The 21,621-nt window shown below is 37.5% G+C and overlaps 1 protein-coding gene across 1 annotated transcript in view; it reads right to left on the bottom strand.

Moving 5' to 3' along the window:
* Positions 1-531: 531 nt before the first annotated feature.
* The window catches only part of LOC111158760 (zinc finger protein 624), a 28,638-nt gene continuing 7,548 nt past the window's right edge, over positions 532-21,621 (bottom strand). Inside the window, exons 3-5 of the mRNA XM_022521013.1 lie at positions 13,944-14,070; positions 13,141-13,236; positions 532-2,889 (exon numbers count right to left, since the gene is read on the bottom strand). Coding sequence (XP_022376721.1) covers positions 671-2,889; positions 13,141-13,236; positions 13,944-14,070 — 2,442 coding nt within the window. The 3' untranslated portion in view covers positions 532-670. The remainder of the gene's footprint in view (positions 2,890-13,140; positions 13,237-13,943; positions 14,071-21,621) is intronic.

Below are 21,621 nucleotides of genomic sequence, written 5' to 3'. Positions count from 1 at the left end.
TTTAACTTTTTAAAAGAGTAAATTAACTATCTAAAAAGGAGAATATATAAATATCCTACTGTGAAAAATTAAAATGTTCTTTTACTATATAAAAAAGCATAAAGACAATCACTAGATTAAAAAAAATTTGCAACACACATGAAAAAAGATTAATATTTCAAACATATAAAGAGCACCTCCAGATTTGTAAGAAAGACAAACCAATACAAAAATAGGCGAAAAATATATAGGCAATTCACTGATGACGATTTGTTTAGTATGAAATCTGGATGAATACTTTCATTTGTCCATTATTTTTCTCTTGTGAATTTCCTTAGACCTTCTAATATTTAATATGACAGTATGCTTTAACACATTCTTATGTTTCTAAAGTATCTCTCTCTTTTTAAAAGACTTTATTTGAGAGAGAGCACAAGAAAGAGAGCAAGAGCAGGGGGAGGGGCAGAGGGAGAAGCAGACTCCCCACTGAGCATGGAGCCCGATGTGGGGCTCGATCCCCGGACCCCGGAATCATGACCTGAGTGAAGGTAGATGCTTAGCCAACTGAGCCACCCAGACACCCCCTCTAAAGTATCTCTTAAGTGTGTATTTTCTCTGGTGAATTGTCGATAAGAGACACAGTTTGATTTTTCTTGTAGTGTTGGCATCCGGATGAATGCTTTATTAATCTTTATATTAGCTGAGTTTCTCTTTGATGGATTCTTTGATGTACAGTAAGGCTGGAGCTACTCCTAAAGGCTTTCCCACATTCATTACATTTATAGGGTTTTTCTCCAGTATGCATCCTCAGATGTACAGTAAAGTCTGAGTTGGTTCTGAAGGCTTTTCCACATTCTTCACATTTATAGGGCCTTTCCCCAGTATGAATTCTCTGATGGAGAGTTAGTTGTGATAGAGTGATACAACCTTTTCCACATTCCTTACATGTATAGGGTTTTTCTCCAGTATGTGTTCGCCAATGCACTGTAAGGTATGAACCTCTCCTAAAGGCTTTTCCACAGACATCACATTTATAGGGTTTCTCTCCACTATGGATTTTCTGATGTTCTGTGACATGTACCATCTGGCTAAATGCTTTCCCACAGTCATTACACTTAAATGGTTTCTCTCCAGTATGTGTTCTTTGATGGGTATTAAAGCCTGAGTTACTTGTGAAAACCTTCCCACACTCATTACATTTATAGGGTTTTTCTCCAGTATGCCTTCTTTGATGTACAGTAAGTTGTGACGTATTAGTGAAAGCTTTCTCACATTCATTACACTTATACGGTTTTTCTCCAGTATGGGTCCTTTGATGTACAATAAGGTATGACTTAGTCCTGAACGATTTTTCACAATCACAGCATTTATAAGGTTTCACTCCAGTATGAATTTTCTGATGCTCTTTGAGATTTACCATTTTGGTAAATGCCCTCTCACAGTCAGTGCATTTATATGGTTTCTCCCCAGTATGAATCCTCTGATGTACAGTTAGGTGTGATTTTATTCTGAAAGATTCCCCACACTCATTACATAGGTAAGGTTTCTCTTCAGTATGAATTCGCTGATGTATAATTAGGGATGAAGAACGCATGAAGGCCTTTCCACATTCATTACATTTATAAGGTTTCTCTCCTGTATGCATTCTGTGGTGTACAGTAAGGCATGAATAATTAATGAATGCTTTCCCACATTCATTACATTTATAGGGTTTTTCTCCTGTATGAATTCTTAGATGTTCTGTGAAATTTGCTATACGATTGAATGCTTTCCCACATTGATTACATTCATAGGGTTTTTCCCCAGTATGAGTTCTTATATGTACAATAAGGCTTGAATTACTTCTGTAGGCTTTCCCACATTCATTACATCTAAAGGGTTTCTCTCCAGTATGAATTCTCTGATGGACATTAAAAATTGTGGTATTCTTGAACGATTTCCCACACTCATTGCATTTATATGGTTTCTCTTCAGTATGGGTCTTCTGATGTACACTAAGATATGACTTATTCCTAAAGGCTTTCCCACAATCATTACATTTGTAGGGTTTCTCTCTATTGTGAGTTTCTAGATGTCTTGCAAGTTTTGATTTATCACTGAAAGCTTTCCCACATTCACTACATTTATAGGGTTTCTCTCCAGTTTGAATTCTCTGGTGTTGATTAAGGCGAGCACACTGGCTAAAAGACTTTCCACAGACATTGCACTGATAAGGTTTCTCCTTAGTATGAATTCTCTGATGTACCATAAGTGATGAAGAAGCAATGAAGGCCTTTCCACATTCATTGCATTTATAGGGTTTTTCTCCTGTGTGAATTTTTTTATGTTGACTGAGATATGAAGGCTGGCTAAACATTTTCCCACATTCATTACATTCATAAGGTTTTTCTTTAGTGTGAGTTCTCTGATGTTGAATGAGTAGTGACCTATAACGAAAGGACTTTTCACATGTACTACATTTATAGGGTTTTTCTTTATTATTGTATCTTTCCCCTAAGGTAAGTTCTGAAGTAGGCCTTATGGCTTTGCCGCCTTCTGTATCCTTGAAGAGTTTCTTCCCCAGATGGGTATCTGTAACCAAATCTAAATTCTCAGTGAAATTCTCATGTGTTTGGCATTTGCTGTGGGGTTCTTCTGTGATAATGCCTGCTTCAGGAAAAAGAAGAGATCCAAATCTAAATCTTCTTTGACCAGAGGGAATTTTCTTGTGAGTAACTATTTTTTGATTCAAATGATTTTCCTGACTGTTTGGCAATTTTAATTTCCTTTCATTCCATTTAAATAATCCTCCCATTCTGGAGTTCCACAGACCATTCTCCATGAGTTTATCTATTACAGTCTCTTGTGATACATCTTCAGAAACATCCTCTGTTGATACAGCATTCTTGGTTGCAGGTTTGGTCTCCAACTCTGGGGGAAGAAAAAGATAAATCAAATGACTCCTATTTCTGAAGTAGGAAGATCTCAGTAAACAAGAAAATAAAAAGGAAACCTTAGCTGATAATTAATGTAAAGTTTTAACTGCTAGCAAATTGGCCTTGTTTTTAAGAAGAAAGACATGTTTGAAGGAGGCTAGCTGAGCCAAGAACCAAAGCAGCAAATTCACTTTTCCCCTACAAAAAAAATTCATTCATGGTAACCCTCCTAGAATCTAAGTATCTCAAATACTTCTCTTTTCATTCCCTTTATAATAAACTTTTTTTTCCCAGACCATTCTTCATAAGTTGTGATTACTTTTTTGATTCCCATTTACTCTACAAACCAGACATTGCTCCCAACTATACTTTCTATTTGTTCTCACTTGTTTGCTAGCTTTTTAAATGAGGGCTTTCTCAAGTTTCCGTGTCAGAGTAGCTTATTCAAATCTTTTTATGTAGTTTTTAATAAAACGTTAATGGAAAACAACACTTTGCTTTTTCAGAAAGTAGGCTGAACAGTAAATTAGTCAAAATTAATGTTTATAGTTATTAATATTTCAAACAGTGATAATAATTATCAAGGATAGTTTTGCAAACTTCTTATGTCTTAAGATCATGCCTAAAAGTCTGTCCAGGGGCGCCTGGGTGGCTCAGTGGGCTAAAGCCTCTGCCTTAGGCTCAAGTCATGATCCCAGAGTCCCGGGATGGAGCCCCGCATCGGGCTCTCTGCTCAGCAGGGAGCCTGCTTCCTCCTCTCTCTCTGCCTGCCTCTCTGCCTACTTGTGATCTCAGTCTGTCAAATAAATAAATAAATAATCTTTAAAAAAACAAAAAGAAAAGTCTGTCCAAAAAACTGGATAAAAACAACTTACACACTGAATTTTAAAGCCATGAAGCATTCCACTATCCACAAAAAGTTTTGATCTAATTTGTTTTTAAACATTTAGAAATAATTGCCTGAAAATTAATTAGAAATTTAAAAGAAGTATAAAAGTACAGAGCGCCTGAGTGGCTCAGTCAGTTGAGCATCTGACTCTTGATCTCAGCTTGGGATTTCTCAGGGTTGTGAATTCAAGCCCCACGCTGCATTCCATGTGGAGCCTACTTAAAAAATCAAAAAGTATAAAACTGTTCTAAAAGTAAACTATTGGGGAGCCTGGGTGGCACAGTTAGTTAAGTGTCCAGCTCTTTTTTTTTTTTTTTTTAAGATTTTATTTATTTATTTGACAGAGAGAGATCACAAGTAGATGGAGAGGCAGGGAGAGAGAGAGAGAGGGAAGCAGGCTCCCTGCTGAGCAGAGAGCCCAATGCAGGACTCGATCCCAGGACCCTGAGATCATGACCTGAGCCGAAGGCAGCAGCTTAATCCACTGAGCCACCCAGGTGCCCCAAGTGTCCAGCTCTTAATTTCAGCTCAGGTTATGATCTCAGAGTTGTGAAATCGAGCCCCGGGTTGGGCTCTGTGCTGTGTGGAGTTTCCTTCAGATTCTCTCTCCCTCTCCCACTTCTGCTTGTGTTCACTCTCAAATAAATCTTTAAAAAAAGGTAAAATATTGGGGCACGTGGATGGCTCAGTTGGTGAGTGTCCAACTCTTGGTTTTGGCTCAGGTCATGATCTCATGGGTTGTGAGATTGAGTCTTGCACCGGGCTCCACACTCAGCAGAGGGTCTGCCTGAGGATTCTCTCCCTCTGCCCCTCCCCCAACGTGTGCACGCATGCATGTTCGGTCTCTCTCATGTAAATAAATCCTTTTCAAAAAGAGTAAAATTTTAAATTGTATATACAAGCAAGTTTTAAGACGACCATCCCACAGTGTAACCTTTTTTTAAAAGACCAAGATTTGAGGGGCGCCTGGCTGGCTCAGTTGGTAGACCATGCAACTCTTGATCTCAGGGTTGTAAGTTTGAGCCCCATGTTGGGTGCAGAGATTACTTAAAAATAAAACCTTAAAAAAAAAAAAAAAGGACAAAGATTTGAATTCAAAGACACCAAAGAGGAGAACCCTAGAACCCAGTTCACTTAAATGTCTAATTCAATTAAGGTAACTGGGGATGGTTACAGCCTTTACCCTAGCAGCCCACCAAAGCAAACAATTCTCCATGGAAAAAGGTTACACAATCCAGAACCTCAAACTATTTTTACAGGTTCTCATATCAATGCTTGACAATGAAAAATAATAAACATATAAGAAGATAAAAGTCTCATTACAAAAAAGTCAAGAGAGGGGCACTTGGGTGGTGCAGCTGGTGAGTGTCCAACTCCTGGTTTCGGCTTGGAGGGTCGTGAGATCAAGCCCTGCACTGGGCTCTTTGCTGAGCCAAAGAGTCTGCTTAAGTTTCTCTCTCTCCCTCCCCACCCCCATTCTCTTTCTCTCTCAAATAAATATCTAAAAAAAAAGAGAGAGAGAGAGAGAAAAGAAAAAAGCTAAGAGAAAAAAACAAATACAAACAGAAAGGTATCCAGACAATTGAGGTTTCAGACATAAACTTAAAATAATCATGATTATACATTTAAGAAAATAAGACAAGACCCATAATTTCACCAAATAATTGGAAAGTTTAAAATAAGAATCAAGGGGCAGCTGGGTGGCTCAGTGGTTTAAGCCTCTGCCTTCGCCTCAGGTCATGATCTCAGGCTTCTGGAATCGAGCCCCGCATTGGGCTCTCTGCTCAGTGGGGAGCCTGCTTCCCTCTCTCTCTGCCTGCCTCTCTGCCTACTTATGATCTCTCTCTGTCAAATAAATACATTCTTTAAAAAAATAAAATAAAATAGGGGCGCCTGGGTGGCTCAGTGGGTTAAAGCCTCTGCCTTCGGCTCAGGTCATGATCTCAGGGTCCTGGGACCGAGCCCCGCATCGGGCTCTCTGCTCAGCGGGGAGCCTGCTTCCTCCTCTCTCTCTCTCTGCCTGCCTCTCTGCCTACTTGTGATCTCTCTCTGTCAAATAAATAAATAAAATCTTAAAATAAATAAATAAATAAATAAAATAAGAATCAACTGGCAATTCTAGAAATGGACAATAAGAACTCAAAGACTAAAAGCACAACAGATATGACACATGAGCGTGTTAACAAAATGGAAAATAGGTCAGTAGACAATATGCATATTGAAGTACAGAATGATGAAAAACTTGAAAAAATTATTTTAAAAAATTATAGAGACATATAGGATAGAGTGAAAAGGTTGATCACAGATGTCCCAGAAGACTAGAAAGGTAAGTGAGACAGAATGAGATGAAATCAAATTCAAAGACATTAACACCAAAACATTTTAAAAATATCAAGCCATAGATCTTAGAAGCCAAATGAATCCCATGTAGGAGAAATACAAAGGAAATATATTATGACAAATTAAAATTATATGAATTTCAAATTTCAGTGTCCATAAATAAGATTTTAGTGGAATATAACCACATTCTTTGGTTAACACTTTGTCTTTGGATGCTTTTGTGCTTTCAACTGCTAAATGGTGTAGTTGCAACAGAGCTATCATGTTCCCCAAATGCCTAAAATATCTACTGTCTTACCTTTTACAGAAAAGGTTTGCCGAGTCCTGAATTAAACAGATGGTTGACTTGTCGACAGGTATAAGACAGAAAAAAATGGAATGATACCTTCACAATGCTGAAAGAATTTAATACAAACCTAAAAGTCTAAACTTACCAAAAATATTATCCAAAAATGAAGATTAAATGAAGATAAAAAGAAAAATGGAGGGAATATGATACTGACAGGTGTGAATAAAATTAAATATTAGAGGGTATTCTTTAAGCAGAAGAAAAATAATCCCAGGTAGAAGTTTAGAAATGAGGAAAAATAAAAAGAGAAAGTATAGGCAAAAATATAGGTAAATCTAAATGAATACTGACTGCATAGAACATAGTCTTATGAGATTTGACATATAAATAGGATTAAAATACATAATTTGAACAACATAGAAATTAGGTTAAGTAAGTTATTCTAAGATCCCTGTGTTGTTTGGTGAGAGAGAAAGTCTAATCTAAGAGAGAAAATCTAAGATGAATCATTGATGCATGCTTTAATCTCGAAGTTAACCACCACACAAATAATTCTAGAAATTTATAATTACCAAGTGATTAGGGAGGAAATAGAAAAATAAAAGTTAGTAAACCTGAAGGCATAAATGGGGAAAAAGAGACTATAGAACAGGAAAGACACTTTCCCAGTCGGATGACAGATTTAAACACTATATAACTGTATTATGTAAATATAAACTAAATACTCCAAAAGATACGGACACTCCCTCAGGTTATTTAGAGGTAATTTTGTACCATCTGCCTTACAAACAAAATCTGGTTAAAACAAAAATCTAATATGCTACTTATAAGAGAAACAAAATACAAGGATATAGAAAAGATAACAGTGAAAGAATTAAAGTGAGGCACCATATACACAATAACCGAAAGAAAGATGCAATGGTGATGTGAGTATGAGGCAAAATAGACTTTAAGGCAAAAACCATTATGGAGATAGAGAAGACACTTCAGAAGAATAAAAGGTCCAATTTAACTGAAAGAACAGTTGTAACTTTGTATTTGCCTAATAACACAGCCATAAAATACACAAACCCAAAATTAAAGTAACTAAAATAAGAAACAGAGAAATCTACAGTCTTACGAGGAAACATTAAAAATCTCTCTCAGTACCCGACAGAAAAAGCTGACAATCCGTAAGTACATAGATTTTAGCAACATAAACAATTTGATATCGCTGGGGTGCCTGCGTGGCTCAGGCAGCCAAGCCTCTGACTCTCGGTGTCAGCTCAGGTCCTAATGTCAGGGTCGTGAGACTGATTAGGAGCCACACTTGGCGCAGAGTCTGCTTGAGATTCTTCCCACCTATTCCTCCCTCCGCCCTCTGCTTCTCCCCATTTGCGTGCTCCCTCAAATAAACAAATGAATAAAATTTAAAACAAAAACTTGTATCTAAAACTGCACTCAATACCTATAGACTACACATTTTCCAAGTGCACACAAACCGTTCTCAAAATTGTCCATGTGGTGAAGAAAATGTTAATAGGGGCGCCTGGGTGGCTCAGTGGGTTAAAGCCTCTGCCTTCGGCTCAGGTCATGATCCCAGGTTTTTGGGATCGAGCCCCGCATCGGGCTCTCCGCTCAGCAGGGAGCCTGCTTCCTCCTCTCTCTCTGCCTGCCTCTGCCTACTTGTGATCTCTCCCTCTGTCAAATAAATAAAATCTTAAAAAAAAAAAAAGAAAATGTTAATAAACTTGTAAAGACTCAATTCATACACAGCATCTCTGGCCACAGGAAAAATTAAGGTAGCAAGATTACTAGAAAATCCCCAGATGGTACAACATTAAGAAAAATACTTCTAAATAACTTGAAGGACTAAGACATCACAATGGAAATTATCAAATGCTTTGAATTCAGTAATTATGAAGTTGCTACTTTAAAAAAAGGTGTGATGTAGGGGTTTTTGCTTGTTGTTGATTTTTTTTTTTTTTTTGGTCTTTTACGGGGTGTGATGCAATCTATATAACCTTAAATAAGTTACAAAAAAAGAATGGCTGAAAATCAATGATATAAGTATCCAACTCAGAACTTAGAAAAGATCAGTCAGGGCGCCTGGGTGGCTCAGTGGGTTAAGCCTCTGCCTTCGGCTCAGGTCATGATCTCAGGGTCCTGGGATCGAGGCCCGCATCGGGCTCTCTGCTCAGCGGGGAGCCTGCTTTCTCCTCTCTCTATGCCTGCCTCTCTGCCTACTTGTGATCTCTCTCTCTGTTAAAAAAAAAAAAAAAAAAAAAGATTTAAAGAAAAGATCAGTCAATTAAATGCTAAAAAGGTTAAAAAGAATAAAGAGAAGAAAGTAATAATAACAGAGGTCAAACATACAAAAAAGATTCTTTAAAAGCCAAATAAGATTGATAAACCCTAGGCAAGACTGATTAAGATAAAAGAAAGAAAACAAACAAAAAATCAATGTCAGGAATGAAAAGGGAGATATCACTTCAGATCCATACCAACATTTAAGAGAGGATAGTATGCCAATAAATTTAAATTTTAGATAAAATGGATCCATTGCCAGATAAACATAACTTACTAAACTGAAACAAAAAGAAACAAGACATATCAATATTCCTGTAACTACAGAAGGAATAGAAGCTATAAACACCTTCCATAATAAAAGCATCAGGCCAACATGGCTTCCCTAATGAAATCAAAGTATCTTAAAATAGCTATCTTTCCCTCTCTCACAGCGCTTCCTATTCTCCTGACCATAAGCTGATGGTCTTGCTTCATATTTTACTTTCAATTCAGAATCTATTATAATAGAATGCCTTGATCTTCCTATCAAGGGTTGACCTATCATCTGCACCTGCCTTCTCCATCCTTCCAAGTGCTCCAGCCAAAGAGGTGGCCTCTCTGGCTATCAATGGTAAATCCCTCCTTTTCCTTTCTTGAGTTTATGCCCTTTAACCTTCTCACACACTTTAGTTTTCGTTCTTCACTGAGTCCCATCCTGGTCTTGTAGCATCAATTTCTCCCTTTCCACTACGGCATTATTCTTATCAGCACTCAAATATGCCATAAAAAGTCCCATCCAAATATAAGACAAAAGAGTTTTGTTCTTCATTCCGTACTTTCCTGTAGCTACTGCCCCATTTCTCTTTCCCTCTTCATGGTGGTGGGGGGTATCTTCTCTAAAGAGTCATCTAAACTATCTCTAATGTCTACTTTTCATTCATTCTTTTAAAAGTACATAATATTTTCCTTTTTAAAATTATTTTTATTTTCTTAAAGATTTTATTTAATTGTCAGAGAGAGAGGGAGAGAGTGCACCAGCAGAGGGAGAAGCAGCAGAAGGAGAAGCAGGCTTCCTGCTGCACAAGGAGCCCAATGTGGGACTGGATCCCAGGATCCTGGAATCATGACCTAAGCCGAAGGCAGATGCTTAAAAATATATATAATATTTCCAACACTCAGTGTTAATGAAAAGGACTGAAGATGACACAAACAAATGGAAAGGTATTCCATGCTTATGGACTACAAGAACCAGTCCTGTTAAAATGTCCATACTACCCAAAGGAATATACATATTCAATGTAATTCCTATCAAAATACCAACAACATATTGCATAGAATTAGAACAAATAATCCCAAAATGTGTATGGAACCAGAGAAGACCCCACATAGCCAAAGCAATCTTAAGAAAAAAAAAAAAAAGAATAAGGGCTCCTGGATGGCTCATTCTGTTAAGCATCCACCTCTTGATTTTGGCTCAGGTTATGATCACCAACCTCTTTCAAAAAAAAAAAAAAAAAAAAAAGAGAAAAGAACAAAGCTGGGGGTTTCAGTCTCAGATTTCATGATACATTATAATGTGGCAGTGATCAAAACAGTATAATACTGGCACAAAAAGAGACATAGATCAATGGAACAGGATAGAACAGAGAGTCCAGAAATAAACCCATATTTATATGGTCAATTAATAACAAAGGACGCAAGAATATACAATGGGGAAAAGAAGGTGTCTTAAACAAACAGTGCTGGGAAAACTGGACAGCTACATGCAAAAGAGTGATACTGGACCACTTTCTTACACCATGCAGAAAAATAAACTCAAAATGGTTTAAACACCTAGTGTGAAGAGCTCAAACCATAAAATTCCTAGAAGAGAACATTGGCAGTGATTTCTTTGACACTGGGCAAAGAAACATTTTTCTAGATATATCTCCTCAGGCAAGGAAATCAGAGGTAAAATTAAACTATTGGGATCACACAAAACTAAAAAACGTTATGCATAGTGAAGGAAATCACCAACAAAACAAGAAGACAACCTACTGAATGGGAGAAGATAATTGTAAATGATATATCTGATAAGGGCTTAATATCCAAAATAAAGAACTTAACTCAATACCCAAAAAACAAATGATTCAATTGAAAAAGGGGAGAAGGGAGGAAAAGACATTTTTCTGAAGAAATACAGAACGGCTGATGGAAACATGGTAAGATGCTCAACATCACTACACATCAGGAAAATGCAAACTAAAACCACAATGAGATATCACCTCACACCTCACACTACACACAGCCAGAAAGGCTGAAATAAAAAACACAACAAATAAAAAAATGTTGGTGAGGATGTGAAGAAAAAGGAACCCTCAAAAAAAAAAAAAAAAAAAACCGCATTCACCACTGGTGGGAATGTAAATTGAGCAGCCACTGTGGGAAACAGTAGGTAGGTTCCTCAAAAACTTTAAAACAATTATCATATGATCCAGTCATTCCACTACTGCGTACGTACCCAAATAAAACAAAAACACTAATTTGAAAAGATATATGTACCCCTATGTTTACTGTAGCATTTTTTACAATAGTCAAGCTATGGAAGCCACCCAAGTGCCAACTGACAGACAAATGGATAAAGGAGATGTGGTGTGTACATACAATGGAATATTACTTGGCCATGATAAAGAATGAAATCTTGCCATTTGCAACAACATAGATGGACCTAGAGGGTATTATGCTAAGTGAAATAAGTCAATCAGAGTTTAATACAGGAAACAAAACAATGAACGATGAAAAAAAGAGATTAAAGAGAAACCTAGACTCTCGAATACAGAGAACAAACTGGTGGTCACCAGAGGGGAGGCAGATGGGGGATGGGTGAAATAGGTGAAGGGGATTAAGAGCACATTTATCTTAATGAGCACCAAGTGATGAATAGAATTATTGAATCATTACATTGTATACCTGAAACTCACATAAAACTATGTTAATGATACTTGAATAAAAAATCTATAATATTGATACATGAAAAGAATATGCATAACACCTACTGAGTTACCAATGGCATCACAATAAAATTCTCAAGTGAACTAGAATCCATTTCTTGGATTCCATCCCTACTATCAACTTAACCCAAGTTATCATCACTGCCTAGACTATCATAACAACCTCATTACCTGGTTTAATGTCCTCAAGCTCAATTTCCACACACAGAGTTATTTCCTAAAAATCCTTGATTAAAGTCATCAATGCCTTCACACTCACTTTGAATAAAATCCAAATGGTTACCATCACCTACAAAGCTCTGAGTAGGCAGGCGGTTGTCTACTCAGTCTCCCGCTTACTTAGGCTTCAGTCATAGCAGCCTCCTTTTCATTTTGAGAACACATTTCATTCTTTTACTTTTTTTTTTTAAGATTTTATTTGACAGAGAGACACAGCAAGAGGGGGAACACAGGCAGAAGGAGTGGGAGAGGCAGAAGCAGGCTTCTTGCTGAGCAGGGAGCCTGATATGGGGCTTGATCCCAGGACCCTGGGATCATGACCTGAGCCGAAGGCAGAGGCCCAACAACTGAGCCATCCAGGTGCCCCTCATTCTTTTCTCTGTCCAGTCCTTTGCCTGGAATGCTTCTGTTTTCCTCTTCCCTTGGCTGGTTGCTTCTGAATCTTCAAGGCAGATGTCGCCCCTCAGAAGCCTTCCTTGACCATTTGGAGGAGGCACCCTCGTCCCCATCCCAGTCACTCTTTTATATCCCCCAATTTATCTCATAACTGAAGATTGTTATAACCATTATTTAGCTTCTTTTTATTTCTATACTTGTTAATTTCTCAAAATTTAATATTCATGATGGCAGGGACCTGGTCCATCTTACTCACTGCTCTAGAACTAGTACCTAACCCACTAGGCAGAATACAGATATCCAATAAATATTCATTAAATACATAAATAAATACTGTATTTTGACATTCCACTGGTTCCTTGTTTGTATTCTCAATTAGCAAAGAACCTGGAGGAGAAGAGGAGCGTGCCCCAGAATTGCAGCAGGCTTACAGGGGAAGAAAGTGAAATAATGAGTAAGTAGGTCTGGCTTAAGCGGAACCAGTGGGGACCCTTAGGAAAGCGTTTTCAGGAAAATTAATGAAGAGATGTCAGAAAATGGTTAAACAAATGAGAAAAATGTAAAGTTAGAGTTAACTTAAGAGACAGAACCGAAAGGGGTGCTTCCTGCATGTCTGAACGAAGGACTAATTACGAAGATCATGTCCTCCAGAAAGTAAAGTAGGATGGGAATCAAAAGTAGAGAGGAGCAGCAACAGGACAGGGAAAAGGAGAGAGCGAGCAAGGGAGGGAGAGACTCCCTTCTTCAGAGATCGTTTTGAGCAAGGATACTGCCCAAATTATTTCAGAGGTTCTGCTCCATCCATAACCTATGAACTTGAAAGAAATCCAGTCCTCCTGGTTCTTATGCACTCACCTGGGTAGGGGGTTCTTGCAATTTCTCTCACTACCACCCATGGTCCTTTTCCAGCCTCCAAATGAGATATCATGTCTGGTTTGGAAACTGCGAGCCCTGTTCAGAGAAAAATGAATACGACTTGACTGTGTCTATGAGTAAGAACTACTGCCAAATTTAGTCTCAGCTCTTAATCTTCAGTGCAGAGTGGTTATTATGCAAAGTTCCAGAGATGCACTGCCCAATGCAGTTGTCAAAGCCACAGGTGGCTATTTAAATTTAAATTAGTTAAAACTATATAAAATTTAAAATTCAGTTATTCCATTGGACTAGCCAGATTTCAAGTTCTCAGCAGCCCCTAGTGGCTAGTGCCTGTCATACTGGACAGCACAGACACAGAACATTCTATTGCACGGTGGTGTTACAGATGATTACAAAGGAGCCCAACACTATGATCCTAGGTTTTCTGGGATTATAGATCACGGGAATAATCTGAGTTTAGAAAGAAAATGAACACATCTGTTCCTTTCTTTCTGGAGGTACTGATAACTCCCATTTATAAAAATAATCAGAAAAAACTTCAGTCTTAAATCTGGGGAGCTGTCAACAATCTCCAAGATGCCAATGAAATATGTATTTCTTACCCTACAATGGGTGGGCCACTTAATTAAGAGCAAGGGATAGCATGATCCCAACAATATCCCCCTAATATAAGATTTTAATGCCTAAACTCTAACCCCAGGTCAGTTCAGTACTTTAGAGGCTCTGTATCTTCAGCACACCTGATCAAGTGGGTAGGTACGGGAACCGGAAGTTATTCTTACCCAGGGAGACAAGATTCCTATAATTCTCTAGCATCACATCCTTGTGTAGTTTCCTCTGTGAAGGGTCCATCAACCTCCACTCTTCTAACGTGAAGTCTATAGCCACATCTTTAAACGTCACGGGATCCTAAAATAAATACACTGTGATCACCCAGGCACTATACAGTGAGACCTGTTGGGCAGAATGATACATGTAAAACTGGAGGAATACTCCAGAAATCAGAATCACCAAATGACCACTGAAGTCAACCAGTTCAACCCTCAGAGGCTGAGGGAATCTTTCCAGCGATAAGAACTTAAAAACACAAGAGGAAGCCCATTCGATTTCCTGAGTTTGACTTGAAGCAGATTTTCCTTTCAGACTACTTAAAATCTGGCTTGCTCTAATTTTGAAATATTGGTCTTAATGTATTATCTGTAGTCAACAGCAGGGTTTCCTCCTTCCCTAGAAAGTCCTAACATCGGATAACAGCTAGTAGTTTCTACCCAAATCATCCTTTCTCCGTCAAAATCCTGACTTATCTATACTATCTGCTCTTCCTTAGTTCCAAATCTACAGAATATGACTTAAAAATACAGTTTATCATTCAGATTGTAGTTACAGAATATTGTAAGCTCTGTTTTGAGCAAGAAAAAATAAGAAATCATGGGCACTCTGGAGAACTTCTTTGGTCAGGATATGAATTACATATGTGCTTGTATTAAAAAATGAAAGAATGAGCCATAAAATTTTTTTAGTGGTTACCTGTTAGAAGAAGGGAATAGAGAGAGTGCAGAGGACTGGGATTAGAAGCTAGACTCTTTTGAATATTTCTTGTTTGTAGATCATGTAAACATATTATGAAAAAAATTAAAATTTTAGTCATCCCACAAAATTAAAAGGAAAATGAAACCAGTTTGAAGCACAGACAATATTTCATCAAAGATGAAATATTTTAAGTGACTTTAAAACAACAATTTTCTGTATATCCTTTGTGAAATACACCTCAAGAAGAAAAAGAACAGCAAAAAGCAATAACTATGTTTTCAATAAATAATCATACTGTTGGTGGTAGTGAAGAAAATGCTATTTTGTAACTGCTGTGTGCATAGTGTTTGCTAAAGCAAAGTGGTATATTGACACCACTGAGAACCAAATTTGGCATGACAGAAAGAAGACAGAATGTGATATTGGTGAGATGATGCAGTAACTCCATAGATCCAAATTTGAATTGGAAGTATCAGTATAAACTCATGGCTTATTTTAGTTTTAAGGAAGAAAATAAAATATATCTCCTAGTTTCATTCATGGAAAAGGCCTAAAAATAAAAACAATAACTAATAAGGTAACATGATGCAAGCTAGAATGTGGCCTAAGTATTACTTATCACTAAAAGGAACAAAGGCCTGGAACATTCTGTGATACCAAAGGCAAGGCAGCTATCAAAGACTACTAAGAGCATATCTAAGATTCAGGAGAAACTTGAAGAAGCTCCCACTACTTAATAATAATGGGATAGTTGGAACATCAGTGAGGATAATAAATACAATGGGTTTCAAAACCACATTTAAATTCATGATTCCAGGGGCGCCTGGGTGGCTCAGTGGGTTAAAGCCTCTGCCTTCGGCTCAGGTCATTATCCCAGAGTCCTGGGATCGAACCCTGCGTCGGGCCCTCTGCTCAGCGGGGAGCCTGCTTCCTCCTCTCTCTCTGCCTGCCTCTCTGCCTACCTGTGATCTCTGTCTGTCAAATAAATAAATAAAATCTTTTAAAAAAATTATGAAAATGGTACCTCATGAAATAGAAATTCTGTAGTTGAAAAAATATAGTAACTGAAATAAAAATTTCACTAGAGAGTTTCCCTGAAAGGAAGGAGCAAATTGAGCAGCAGTAGAGTGTGAATGTTTGCGTCTCCTTCTCCGTCCCCACTTTCATGTGTCAAAATCATAATGCCCAGTGGATGACATTAGGAAGTCTGGCCTTTGGGAGATACTTAAGTCATGAAGGTGGAATCCTCATGAATGGAAGTGATGCCTTAGTAAAGTAGCTCCAGACAGATCCCTAGCTCCTTCTGCCACGTGAGAAGACAGTGAGAAGTCTGTGACCCAGAAGACAGCCTTCATCTGAACATGCTGCCGCACTGATATCAGACATCCAGCCTATAAGCCACCCAGTCTTTTGTCTGTGAAGCCCAAACAGACTAAAATAAGCAGGCAAAGAAAAGAGAGAGAGAGAGAGAATTGGTAACTTGAACAAAGATAAAATGACATTATTTAGACTGAAAACAGAGCAAAAAAGAATGAAAAAAGTGAACAGAACTTCAGAGACTTGTGGAACAATGAGCATACCAATGTATGCATGATGGGAGTCCCTGAAGGAGAGGGGGAAAAGAGGCAGAAAAAATATTCAAATAAATAATGGTTGGGGCACCCGGATGGCTCAGTCGGTTGAGCATCTGCCTTCTGCTCAGATTGTGATCCCAGGGTCCTGGGACAGAGCCCTGCGTTGGGCTTCCTGCTCAGTGGGGAGCCTGCTTCTCCCTCTCCCTCTGCCCCCTCTCATACTCTCTCGTGGTAAAAAAAAAAAAAAAAATTCCCCAAATTTGGTGAACATTAATCTGCACATACAAGAAGTTCAAAGAACACTAAGTAGGATAAAATCAGAGACCCAAGCCTACATATTATAGTCAAACTGATGAAAAGGCAGAGAATCTTTTTTTTTTTTTTTTAAGATTTTATTTATTTATTTGACAGAGATCAGAAGTAGAAAGGGAGGCAGGCAGGGAGAGAGGGGGAAGCAGGCACATACAAGAAGCTCAATGAACACTAAGTAGGATAAAATCAGAGACCCAGGGGCACCTGGGTGGCTCAGTGGGTTAAAGCCTCTGCCTTCGGCTCAGGTCATGGTCTCAGGGTCCTGGGATGGAGCCCCGCATCAGGCTCTCTGCTCGGCGGGGAGCCTGCTTCCTCCTCTCTCACTGCCTGCCTCTCTGCCTACTTGTGATCTCTCTCTCTCTCTCTGTCAAATAAATAATTAGATGTCTTAAAAAAAAAAAATCAGAGACCCATGCCTACATATGTCATATTCAAACTAATGAAAAGATAAGGAGAGAATCTTGAAAGAAGCAAAACAGAAGAGACTCCTTATGTGCAAGGGATCTTCAGTAAAGATGTCAGTTGATTTCTAACCAGAAATCAGTGAAAGTAGAAGGCTGTGTTACAACATTCAGAATGCTGGAAGAAAAAAAGTCAACAAAGAACTCTACAGCCAGCAAAATTATCCTTCAAAAATGATATATAAAAAATGAGAGAATTCACTGCTAACACAACTGGCCTGCACTAAATTCATTTCAAGTAAAATGACACCAGACAGTAACACAAGTCCACATAAAGAAATAATAAACACCAGTAAACATAACTCTACAGACAAAAATATAAACATATTTTCATTTGTAAATTTTTCATTTCTTATTTTCTGTTATTTTTTATTTTTCAAAGATTTATTTATCTGTGGGGCACCTGGGTGGCTCAATGGGTTAAGCCTCTGTCTTTGGCTCAGGTCATGGTCTCAGGGTCCTGGGATAGAGTCCCATATCCTGCTCTCTGCTCAGCAGGGAGTCTACTTCCCCCCACCCTGCCTGCCTCTCTGCCTACTTGCAATCTCTCTCTCTCTGTCAAATAAATAAATAAAATCTTTTAAAAAATTGTTATTAGAAGCAAAGAAAGGTATTTTGTAATGATAAACTGGTTAATTTATTAGTAAGACATAAAAATTTAAACATTTATTCCCTTAAAGGAATCTCAAAAAACAAGAAACAAAATTCATAGAATTGAAGAAACAAAGACATAATCCAACAATAGACTTCAATGTCCCATTTTCAGTAACAGTACAAGGCAGAAGATCAACAAGGAAACAGACGACTTGAACAGACATCTGTAGAACACGGAGGCATCCAATTATAGCAGAACATATATTCTTCTCAAGTGTACGTAGAATATTCTACAAGACTGACCATATGTTAGGACACAAAGCAACTCTCAAAATTTTAAAAGACTGAGGGGCGCCTGGGTGGCTCAGCGGGTTAAAGCCTCTGCCTTCGGCTCAGGTCATGATCCCAGGGTCCTGGGATGGAGCCCCACATCAGGCTCTCTGCTCAGCAGGGAGCCTGCTTCCCTTCCTCTCTCTGCCTGCTTCTCTGCCTGCCTGTGATCTCTGTCAAATAAATAAATAAAATCTTTTAAAAAAAAATTTTTTTTAAAGACTGAAATCGTACAAAGTATCACTTCTGATTACAATGAAATGAAACTACAAATCAACAAGAAGAAAACTAGAAAATTCAAAATCACGTAAATTAAATAACTTTTTTTTTCTTTAAAGATTCCATTTACTTATTTGACAGAGAGAGAGAGATCACAAGTAGGCAGAGAGGCAGGCAGAGAGAGAGGGGGAAGCAGGCTCCCCACTGAGCAGAGCCCGATGCGGGGCTCAATCCCAGGACCCTGAGATCATGACCTGAGCCGAAGGCAGAGGCTCAACCCACTGAGCCACCCAGGCGCCCCAGAATTAAATAACTCTTAAAAAGCTAATGAGTCAAAGAAAAAATCACAAGGGAATTTAGAAAATACTTTGAGAAAAATGAAAATGAATTACTTTCTATCAAAACTTGTGGGAGACAGTGAAAGAAGTGCATAGTTGGAAATGTATAGCTGTGAATGCCTACATTAAAAAAAGAAAGATATCAAATCAACACTCTAAACTCTTACCTTATGGAACTAGGTACTATGCAGACCTGTACTCTAAAATGCTGATGAAAGAAACTGAAGACAAAACAAAGAAATAGAAAGATATTCCATGTTCATGGATTGTAAGAACAAACATTGTTAAAATGTCTATATTACCCAAAGCAATGTACAGATTAAACGCAACCCCTATCAAAATACCAAGAGCATTTTTAACAGAACTAGAACAAACAATTCTAAAATTTGTATGGAACCACAAAAAACCCCAAATAGCCAAAGAAATCTTGAAAAAGAAAAGTGAAACAAGGTATCACAATTCCAGACTTCAAGTTATGTTACAAAGCTGTAGTAACCAAAGCAGTATAGGACTGGCACAAATACAGACACATGGATCAACGGAACAGAATACAAAACCTAGATATAAAACCATAATTACATGGTCAACTAATCTTCGACAAAAGAAGAAAGAATATACAATGGAAAAAAGACAGTGTCCTCAGCAAAGGGGGTTGGGAAAACTGGACAGCTACCTGCATATGAATGAAACTGGATGACTTTCCTACACCATACAGAAAAAATAAACTCAAAATGTATTAAAGGCCTAAAAGACCTGAAACCATAAAAATCCTAGAAGACCACACAGGTGGTCATTTCTCTGACAACAGCCATACCAAATTTTAAGATATGTCTCCTGAGGCAAGGGAAAGAAAAGCAAAAATAAACTACTGGGACTACATCAAAACAAAAAGCTTCTGCACAGAGAAGGAAAGAACAAACAATCCAAAAACAATGTATTGAATGGGAGAAGATATTTGCAAATGACATATCTGGTAAAGCACTAGTATTCAAAATATATAGAGAACTGATACAACTCAACAAAAACACAAATAATCCAGTCAAAAAATGGACAAGAGGGGCACCTGGGTGGCTCAGTAGGTTAAAGCCTCTGCCTTCGGCTCGGGTCATGATCCCAGGATCCTGGGATCGAGCCCCACATCAGGCTCTCTGAGAGCCTGCTTCCCCACTTCTCACTCTTATGCCTCTCTGCCTACCTGTGATAAATAAATAAATAAATAAATAAAATATTTTAAATAAATAAATAAATAAAATCTTTTAAAATAAAAAAAAATGGACAAGAAGACTTTAACAGACATTTCTCTAAAGAAGACATTTGGCCAAAAGACACATAAAAAGATGCTCAACATCACTCATTAGGGAAACGCAAATCAAAACTAAAATGAGATACCACCTCACACCTGTTAGAACAGCTAAAATCAAAAATCCAAAAAGAACTGTTGGCGAAGTTGTGAAGAAAAGGAACACTCATGCACTGTTGGTGGGAATGCATCCTGGTGCAACCACTGTGGAAAACAGTATCGAGCTTCCTCAAAAAGTTAAAAATAGAACTACCCTATGATCCAGGAATTGTATTTCTGGTTATTTATCTAAAAATATGAAAATACTAATTTGGAAAGATATATGAACCCCTATGATTACTGCAGCATTATTTACGATAGGCAAATTATACCATCGATAGATGAATGGATAAAGAAGATGTGATATACATGTGTGTATACATAATGGAATATTATTCATCCACCAAAAATGATACCTTACCACTTACAACAACATAGATGGATCTAGAGAGTATAATCCTAAGCAAAATAAGTCAGAGAAGGACAAATATTATATGATTTCATTCATATGTGGAATTTAAGAAACAAAACAAATAATTAAAGGAAAAAAAGAGAGAGAGAGACAAACCAAGAAACAGATATTTAACTATAGAGAACAAACTGATGGTTACCAGGGTTGAGCTGGGTGGGGAGATGAAGGAAATCAGTGATGGGGATTAAGAGTATACTTATCAGGATAAACACTGAGTAATGTACAGAACTGTTGAATTACTATATTGTACACCTGAAACTAATACAACACTGTATATAACTATACTGGGATTAAAATTAAAATGTAATACAAAATAAATTTATACCTTAAGGAACTAGAAAAGGAACTAATTTTTTTTAAATCAGAAAAAAATAATGAATATTAAAATGGAGATAAACAAGATAGAGAATAAAAAAAGAGAGAGAGAAAATCAACAAATACAGAAGTTGGTTCTTTGAAAAGATTACAAATCTATAGCTAGACGAAGAGAGAAGACTCGAACTGCTAAACTCAGGAATGAAAAAGGAGACACTACTACTGACCTTACAGAAATAAAAAGGATTATAAGAGAATACTAGGAACAACTCTATGCCAACAAATTAGAAAACCTAGGTAATATGGGCAGATTCCTAGAAGGACACAAACTACCAAAACTGACTCAAGATGACATAGAAAAAATATGAATAAGTCTATAATAATTAAACTTCCCACAATAAAAGCCCAGGTTCAAGTGGCTTCCCTGAATTCCAACAAACATTTCAAGAAGAATTAATACCAATCTTACACTAACTCTTCCAAAAAACTGAAGGAAATAATCCTCAACTCATTCTATGAGGTCAGTGTTAATAAAACAAGACAGATGTAAAATTTAAGGAAGAACCAGGCAGAATTAATTCAGTCTGATTCAGTTTGAATCCTGCAACAAAGAAAACACAATAAATGTCACAGCCAAATGCGATTTACCCCAGGAATACAAAATTCATTTAATATCTTAAAATCAACCAACATAACACATCATATTAGCAGAAAAAAAAACAAAACCCACACAATTATCTTAACAGACTCAAAAAATTATGTGACAAAACCCAACAAACCAGAAATAGAAGCAAGCTTCATCAATGCGATAAAGACCGAATCTAACATCATACTTAATGGTGAATGGCCATATGCGTTCCCCCTGGGATTACAAATCTCACAAAGATGTCCTCTCTCCTCACTTCTATTCAACACTGTACTGTAAGTTTTAGCAAGAAAAAGTAGAGAAGAAAAAGAAATAGAAGGTATCCAGACT

Source organism: Enhydra lutris, unplaced genomic scaffold, assembly GCF_002288905.1.
Source record: "Enhydra lutris kenyoni isolate GAN:26980312 unplaced genomic scaffold, ASM228890v2 scaffoldscaffold63, whole genome shotgun sequence".
NCBI classification, from domain to species: domain Eukaryota; kingdom Metazoa; phylum Chordata; class Mammalia; order Carnivora; family Mustelidae; genus Enhydra; species Enhydra lutris.
The sequence above is the reverse complement of the archived record's forward strand: the minus strand, read 5'-3'. Positions and strand labels throughout refer to the sequence as shown.